Genomic DNA, 9,710 nt, shown 5'->3' on the forward strand with positions numbered 1-9,710 from the left:
GATACTATAGATGCCTTTTTATAAATATATTATAACTTATTACACATATCCTAATTAATAACTATATCTTATTAATTCTTTTACTCATGTAAAATTTAAAATCTCCTTACACTTTTGTCCTTTTATTCTAATGAGTAATTTTATATTTAATTTAATTAATTTTTTATTTTATATTTACTCACTTAAATTAATTATTTTTTAGTTTTACATAATTATTAAAAATATTAAATATTATTAAATATTCTTTAAATTAAAAAATAAACAAAAATATTTTTAGTAATCATACCATATTTTTGTTATTGATAATTATATAATATTTATTAATATTAACTCTTTTTCAACATATATTTGATTAATATAATTAATTAATAAATTATTGAAATATTAAAATAACTTAATTTTGTATAAAAAATTTTATTATAAAAAAATTAAATTTTATATAATTATTTAATTATGACCGAATCAACCGATTCAACCTGTGATCCAGCGGTTGAACCAGTGACCCAGTGATCCAATAGTCTCACCGGGTTGATTACCGGTTTGGTTCTGATAACTATAATGGGGATCTCCTCCCGGTATAAAAGAAAAAAGAACTTGTCTTTCTCATTCAGAAAGAAAGGTCAGACATCCTCAACAGAACATATTTTAAAAAAAGTAACTTTTGAAGTCATGAAAAGAATCATCAAATATGGTGAAGACATTCCTTCCCTGAACAGCTCAAAAAGAGATCCAGCCTTATTTCTTGGAACTAAAAAATTTCGTAAGAATAAAAAAGTAAAAAAAACTTTAACAAAGGAAAGGACGTAAAGTTCGTGGCATAGAAGTTGGTAAATTTTCAAGATCTTCAAGAGTTGGGATGAAGTTAGGACGGGGCAACATTATAAAGCTTGAGGACCTCAGATTCAAAATGGGAAAAAGGAAGGCTAACTACCAATTTTATGAAAAAGCAATTGTATACGTACATAAAATGACGTTTCGATCTATCTAGTCGGAAAAAACAAACTCTCTCTTCAGGGTCATCTACTACAATCTCATATTTTTTCTCATCCTCTTGACTTAAAACATAGTCTATGGTGCCTACGAAAAGTCTCGGCATACTCTTTATTAATAACAGGGATGGGGATAAGAACAAATATATCTACCATGTCAGGTTGGACGGGACTTTAGATGACATGTTTGAATTACTGAACGAGGCATAAAAACTATACCTACAATACAACAAAAGGACAATTCATAATACAAGTCGGACAACACAGAAGAATAAAGACAAATGATTAGGAGGTTGGGTCGTCTTCAACCAAAGACCGTTATAAACCTCTCGAATGCAAAGAAACAAATCAAAGCATCAAAATGACACCATCTTCAAGAAAATGGCACCATTTGGGGACAGCCCAGAATGAAACCCCCATTCAAGATCCACAACAACAACAAACATCATTCAAATAAATATTTAAGAAAAAGGAACAAATTTTCAAAGGTTTTTTACAACAAAAATAGACAGAAACAAACAACCTTCAGACAAAATCGTTACCATTTTTTACACTAAAAGAGCATCATCCAGTAAGAGTGCGATGATACAACTCAAAATAACTAACCTTGGAAAGAAGGAGTAAGCGACAGTAAAACGCGAACATTCCTCCCAAACGCAAGCAAAGCTCTCTGAAACTCAAGATGAAGAAATCTTGAAAACAAGAACAAGTTACAGAAGATGAAAAGATTTCAAAGGAAAATGGCAAAAACACTTTCAGAAAGGAGCGAAAAAAGATTAAAGAAAAAGAATTGGGTATTTATAACACACTAGAGGCAAAAAAGTTATTTCACGTCCCCTTATTAGTGACGTGCGCAGTTCCCAAGGTAATCGCAAAAATAACGTGCGTCGTACCACAAAAGGACGTAACGTTTCGAATTTTTGAAAAACACATCGAGTATCCGACCTACCCTGGATAGGCGGCATACTCGACGTGGCATAACCACATCCAAAAGATTTGGTAAATCTACAAATGCTCGAGCCCGACCTTGTAAAAGCTTAGACTCAAGTAGGGACATTGTTCATATCCTGACTCAAAACAAAGCCAGGCCTAAATGAACGAAGGCCCATCAAAGAGATCCTATCTCGCCTACACCTACCCGACCTCACAGAGGTCGGGCGCAACGATATGAGTTCAATCTTATCTATTCTACTGTAAATATACTAAGACTCTCAGGTATATTCAGAATCTAAACTACTAAAAATTCTGCTTTAAATCCTTACTAATTTAGGCATCGAAATCCTTTGCAAATATCACTCTCATCTCCTCACAAAAATTCGAATGACGACACCTCAACATATGTTGTTCTAACAAGAGTCTGAACTTTAAGTTCAGGCCCAAAAATAGCCTTATTTAAGATATCTTTCGGAGCACTTAGTAACAACTATCCATCCCTTAAATAAAAAGATCAGCTACAATTATTCGTTTATATGTGGAACTACAGTTGGAAAAATAAAAAATAATCATGGTCAAGTTAGGTTTACATTAGCAGGTAATTTGAGAGAAATGAGTAAATAGAATCTGCCTCTTGTTTGGGTAGGTGCCTAGGTGGATGGGAGTGGGATGGAATAGAGTGTACGTTTCCCGAGGAGTAAAGGATTTGACTCTCACTTCCTTTCCTTCCCTAATCCCTCTAGTGTATCTGTACAGTGTATTGTAACAGTACACTATACTTGTATTACACAACAGAATACAATACGGACACTGGGAGCCGATCGGATAATATCATAGCAATTAACAAGTCAAATCTTCAGTCTTGAGCGGTGTCTGTGTCAACGACTATCATTTCTTCGTCTTCATCCTTCTCCGCTAACCTGTTTCTGCATCTTAACCATCATTCGGCTCCCACTGTGATTGGGCTCGGCCTTAGTCTTAGGCCCAGGCCCATAACAAAGCCCAATATCAAACTGAGGAGGAGGCATTTGCAGAGGTGCAGGGCAATGTTCGCTGACAATGCACCATTCGCGGCGGCCATCGGCGCCTGTATGCTCACTTCTCTGGTATTCCCCGTAGCTGGTTCCCACGAAGATGATGAGGAAGGTGAGTCAGCGATGAACACGAGCGATACAAGGTTCGCTGTGATGGGGATTATGAGCTTCATCCCTTACTTTAATTGGCTCAGTTGGATCTTCGCCTTGCTCGACACTGGAAACCGACGCTATGCTGTTTACGCCATTGTCTACTTGGCTCCTTATCCGAGGTTCATTCTTCGTAATTGCAATCTCACTGCTTAACATGCTTTGATTAATTTCACATCGCTAATTCATTGTAAAGTATTAAGACCTGACTTGAAAACCCTAAGAAGATGAGATTGATATTTGTTGATTCATGAACAAGTCAAATCTATCAATCTCCCCTGAAGATAGCTTGCTTCCTATTGCTAGCATTCTGTTCTGCATCGTTCACATCCAGGTGTGTTGTTTATCATATTTGTGATCATCTCATATATCAACCATTTTGAAGGCATAGATATTGTAGCTTGATAATATTTGGCATTGCAGTTGGAAGCAAGCATCAGGAATGGAGATATTCAGGGGTTTCAACTATTCAGGAATGTCACAGATCAATTCTCATCAAAGAAAGGCCATTTGAATCACCATCAAGAAATTTCTAAGCAGGTATTCACTCTCTGCCGTGTTAACGTACAATATGTAGTTGCATATTGTTGTAGGTCAGCTTTGTGTGTATTTCTCTCTAATGTGGAGTTCTATTTTCTCAATTAAGGGAATGGCTAAAGATAACAAGAACTTGCCATCTACCCAAGATCATTTGAGAGATATTGGGGATTGGAAAGATACTCAAAGGCCATTACAATCTCATCAACCCTTGAGTGAGGACTTAAATGATGATGAAGAAGAAGAGAGAAGCAAACACTAACTAGGAAGCGCATAGATTTTTAAATTACCATTTACCAACTATGTATAAACTGATGCTGGTGCTGTTTAGCTGTTTGATTAGGATTGGCGTAAAACTATTGCAATCAATGTCTTGATGTTGTTCTGTTATGAACTTATGATGCCCCCTCTCTTTATTTAGTTACATGTATTCATAATTGACGATATGGGTAGTTCTTTTTACTATGGTATATATGTAGTTGTCATCTATCTATCTATTAATCTATTTAAAATAGAAATCTTGAGTAGTTTGATCATTCAGGCTATTCAAGTGTTAAGATTTTAGATGACTAATTATTGTTAATGTCATGTATGGATGTATGTATGTTAATAATATTAATTTTTTTCAGATGACCATCACACCTAATCTGTAAGCCTATTATTTCTCCTACATACTCCTCTTTGAAGGGAAATTGTGGAGGGATTTTAAATAAAATTTTATGTAATTTTAATTTGAATTTCGAATGCACCTGCTTGCATTTAGATGTTGTTTATATAAGTACATATCACATATATCACAATTGTCACAGGTCTCTAATCAGCATGTAGAAATATATAATCTAAAATGGGTGAAAGGTGTGACTTTCTTGAAGAAATCTCCACAAAGAGAGCAGATTGGGTCATTAAGGTTTATGTTGTAAGGATGTGGTATGGTCTTCCACAACCAAATAGTAGTGAAGTTGGTGCTTTAGAGATTGCATTGCATGACTCAAAGGTGTGTTTATACCATATTAACTTCTAAATTATCATCCGGGATTTATTCAAACTCTATCATATAACATTATTGTTACCAGGACAGCAGGATACACTACATGGTTCCAAAATTAGTGGTACGACTGTTCCGGCCCATTCTGTCGGAGGGACAACTATATAGTATTTCTTCTTTTATAGTCCAAAAGAACAATATGTAGATGAAGTGCAACTCGTTTCAGTATAGAATCACCTTATTACAAAGAAGCATGTTTGTTCATATCTCTCAACCGCTCTTTTCATTTCAGCCATTTACATTTTAGGAGTATTGCGTCTATTCTGCAAGAAGAAAGGCTTGATTAGAATTTCCTTTTTGGTAATGGTTTAGTCCAGACTCTATTTTAATGTTATTTTTTTTATGATTTATCCGTTGACATAGAACATCTTTTTGCATTTTAGATGTGATAGCAGAGGTTATAGGGAAGGAGGACCCAAATAATTTAGTTACCAAGCAAGGGCAGGAGAGCAAGCGGTTAGGGTTGTTAGTGAAGGACCTTGAGTAAGTGTTGTGTATTTAAAGCCTTATGGCAATCAAGTTTATGTACAACTATTTTAATTATTATCAAATATGCTAACAACTTACAATATATCAGAAAGAATTTTATCAGCTGTACCTTGTTTGGTTCATTGGTGGACTTGATACAACCTTATTTAGATGGTGATAAGATTGAACCTCTCATAGTTGCATTCCAACTATTCAGAGCAAAGAAATAGAATGGTATGAATCTAATGGTTTAAAATGGTTAAATAAAGATGCTATAAATGGTTTAAAATGTTAAATAAAAATACTTTTTAATATAATGATCATATTTATTATTTTGGCTTGATCTTAGGGAATATTAGTATTCAGAGTAGTTTTGACACGTCTAACCTCCACATAAATCCCAATGTTAAGGAAGCCGAACTATTTAAAAAGAGGTATATAGCTGTTATAAGTTCGTGGAAATAAAATATCATGTAAATTTACTCAATCTTCTGTTATATAGTTTGGTGGACAGCACTCAAAGTGATAGTTATTTTTCATCCCAAAGGATAAGTCATATGTCATCCAGTTCATATCGATCTGCTATCGATGAGCTCAGGAAAGGGATATGCAAAGTTGAAACAATAGACATTGTATTGAATGCAAGTGATGTGAGCATATTAAACAATCATATATCCTTTTGAATATGGTCATACCCCATTATTTTAAGAACAACAATGTTTTTTTAGGTTGGATTTAAATGCATACTATGTACGATTGTTGACTTTGATGTCGGGAGGAATGATTGGTTTTTCATAGCTTGCAAGTAGTGATAGATATTGAAAATTTTGATAGTGGGGTAGAGTATATATAACATGATAATAATTTTTATAAAAAATATTATGTGTACATAAAAATTAGGTACCAAATTATTTATTATGTATTTGTGTATAAATACATGTGTTATTTAAGTCATTTTTAATATATATTTTGTATTTGAATATATATTCTTTCGAATGGTTATTTATCATCATCATCATCACCATTTAAAATGTCTAATTATCAAATTAAAATACTAAAACACTAATTTAAATAATAACATATATCACTAAATGATCATTTAAAAATTTACATCCCATACAATTAGGTCTTGATAATATTCATAGTTTAGAAAATTCTTTCAATCAATGCAATTGTCACATGAAAAACTAAAACTAACTTCAAAAGAAGAAACATCAATGAATAAATAATATTCTTTCAAGTTGATTTCTAAAAAAGAATACTAATTTTATTTAAATTTGAGAATTGATCATTATAGCAATCTAATATAAAATTCTCAAATTGAATATCAAGTTTCAAAAGTTGAGTAAAATATTATTGTGGGGTCAAAATCAATAATTTAATGGAGACAAATAAATATTATTATCATGTATTACTCAAAAAAATTTCAAATTGTAGTGGGGGCGCTTGTCCCCATACCCTTACACCTAGAACCGTTCCTGCTTGCAAGTATTGTCATAAAAAATACAAAAAGATAGATGAGAGGTTTGAGTGTGACCATTGCCACAAGAAGGCTGTTCAGGTAAATCTGCGGTATAAGCTTCAAGCTTATGTTTCTGATGCAACTGGAAGTATATGTGTAGTGTTGTGGGATATAGAAGCAAGCTAAATTGCAGGGTTGAGTGCAACCAAAGTTAGAGAAAGCTACAGTGAGGTATAATGAACATGTTGCAAATTCTCATTTAAAATATAGCATTAACATCCTGTTGATTATTTTAAGAATTTATAATGAAGGATGATTCTGATGATTCTTACGCGTAGGTACTGACGACGGCATTGGACATGAAGTTGCTATTAAGGATTAATGTGAAAAGTAGTAATTTGAGTGGTAATGAGAACGTGTACAATGTCACAAAAGCTTGCCATGATGAGCACCTTATCCATAAATACAGCGCGTCTGTAAATGAACAACTTGTGGAGGTAAGGAAATTTGAAAATAGCAACCCTTGCAATAAATTTATATAGTTTTACGAATTGTATCTCTTAAAAAATCATGTAGAACAAGTTTATTGGATATTGCAGGGGTTGAAAAATGTTACTAGCTTGGATTGTACTACTGATTTTGTTTATCTTGGTGATGATGAATCCATCCGAGGTGGACAGGTAAGTTATTTAATGTATAGAAAAGGAAATTTCAATGATTAAAAAAGTATGATTAGAGTATTAAAGATTACTAACCATTTAATTTATTTTGATCATCAGGAATCCATCAATGAGTCTAAGACAGTTATCAGCGGCAAGGGAAGAGCTAAAAGGATTGATGTAGGAATTATAGGAGTAATTGTGAAAGACTTGGAGAGTATACCCATAGGGCAGTTGTCAAGTACTAAGAAGCCAAGGTTGAGTAAGAAAGAAAAGAATCTCTAGATTTTGTTTTAACAAATGGTACTTAGTGGTGTGCGGAAATCAGATCTCTGCACAGCTTGACCGGCAAGTGCACCGAGTCGTCCAAGTAATACCTTACGTGAGTAAGGGTCGAATCCCACGAGAATTGTTGGATTAAGCAAGCAATGGATATCTTGCAGATCTCAGTCAGGTGATTAGAAAGGATGAGCTTGGTTTATTATATGATAAATAAAATAGTAAAATAAATAATACCAGATTGATGTGAAATAATGATAAGAAGTCAGTTAAGACTTTGAAGATGCTTTATCTTTCCAGATTAACTTTTCTCACTGTCTACTTCAACAACGGATGATTTCTTCAATGGCAGCCGTAATTGATCAACTCATGTCCTTTCATCAAGTTGATCTCTTCTCTCTCCATAGCAGTCCACCATATCCGAGTAACTCATGTCCTCTCATCAAGTTAGCTCATGGTTTCTCACTATAGCTGAAGATGAAGCTCTAAGCAATCCACTCCCCTTCATGATCCTACTCAAAACGCCACAGACAAGGTCGAATCTTCCAGATCAGAGAATATTACTTTTCTGACTCTCGCTTAATGCCACAGAAACCTCAGCAACCCACGACCAAAGGGATTCATGTCACATATCCTTGGCTGGCCCAGATCACACTCTTGGAATCCGTGATGTATCCTCAAGCTGCAGCTCCATGCTATCCGGGTCAGGACTCGCATGAAACTCATGTAGAACATGGGATGAATGTCAGATTTCATCCCAGATTCATTAGAATGAAGAACGAGAATGCATCATAAAAGAGAATCACACGTGTATTGAAGAAGAAATAGTGATATTATTAATCTATAAGAATTAGCAGAGCTCCTAACCTTAACCTAGGAAGTTTAGTTGCTCATAGCTTATAGAAAATATGATAGAATTCGAAAGTGGGGAAGAAGATGTGGTTGAAGATGTGGTTGAAGATCCTAAACAAGGGTGATCTTCTCCTTTAAATACTAATCTAATAACCTAAAAATTATATAAATGAGATAGGCTAGGATAATGGTGCTGAATTCTAGGGGTGTTCGCGGTGCGGTTTAATTCGATTTTTTAGAGAAAAGTCATCCAATCCAATAGTTTAATTAAACTGCGGTTCGGTTTGGTTCGGTTTTTTTTCTCAAGACCACCCGAACCAAACCAAACCAATTAAAATCGGTTTGGTTTGGTTCGATTTTTTCAATCAACTCAAAGAAAAGCCTGCCATACTATTTCACATAATTATAACATTAAAATCATCTAACACAAATACGCAATAACTAACAAAAGTCTTGATTCAATGAAATTCAACGACAAAAGAAATTAAAATAAATGAAACTCAGAATCACACTTTCACAAACATATCGAGGAATTCCTAAATGTAGTAAAATAAATGAACTAACTCTATTAAATGACACAAAATAACACAAGACTAACAGAAGTGTCATTGCATTATGCAAGAAAATAACACATCTAAAGGTATATTACAAACAATAAAATTCTTCCTTTCTATTTTTAATACCATTATATCAATATATTTAGAATGTTGAAGACATATTTCATAGTACAAAGAACTTCATAACTTGCAATTGAAATGCACTTTCTCACAAAAAATGCAGGTAATACATAAATACATTGTGCCCACCTAGTTCTCTTGAAACTAAAAGCCGCAACTGAGACATGTGTGGAAAGACCAATTACCTTAGACAATTGCACCTTCTGTTCATCAATTATATTGATTCCAAATTCTCTTCTTTTATCCTGCCAAAGACCAATACCAGATAATGAAAAACAAATACTAGGAATCAACAACAATGAACAATGAATAACAATGAACAAATAATTAAGAAAACAGAACCAGAAACATAACAAAATAAAAAATTACTAGCATTCAGCAACAATGAACAATGAACAACAATCAGCAACAATGAACAAATAATGAACAACAATCAGCAACAATGAATAAATAGATTGAACAGAAATTGAATACAAATAAATCACAAAATCAACTCAAAACAAGCAAAAATAAATTAAACCCAGTAGCTCAGAATCACAGAATCAGAATTATTAATAAATTAAATCACAAAATCAACTCAAAACAAATAACTCAAATTAGCAAAATCATTAAACAAGCATAGTAA

General features: G+C 33.5%; 1 protein-coding gene across 1 annotated transcript; it reads left to right on the forward strand.

Annotated features, from left to right (window-relative positions):
• The first annotated feature begins 1,116 nt into the window (after positions 1 to 1,116).
• LOC107640276 (uncharacterized) lies at positions 1,117 to 4,161 on the forward strand. Its single transcript, XM_016343815.3, has 5 exons — positions 1,117 to 1,150; positions 2,790 to 3,228; positions 3,365 to 3,440; positions 3,530 to 3,646; positions 3,753 to 4,161. The coding sequence occupies exons 1-5, from the start codon at positions 1,117 to 1,119 to the stop codon at positions 3,903 to 3,905; spliced, it is 819 nt and encodes a 272-aa protein (XP_016199301.2). The 3' UTR covers positions 3,906 to 4,161.
• The last annotated feature ends 5,549 nt before the right edge of the window (positions 4,162 to 9,710 follow it).

The sequence above is a fragment of the Arachis ipaensis genome, chromosome B5 (assembly GCF_059453495.1).
Source record: "Arachis ipaensis isolate K30076 ecotype BB chromosome B5, ASM5945349v1, whole genome shotgun sequence".
NCBI lineage: Eukaryota > Viridiplantae > Streptophyta > Magnoliopsida > Fabales > Fabaceae > Arachis > Arachis ipaensis.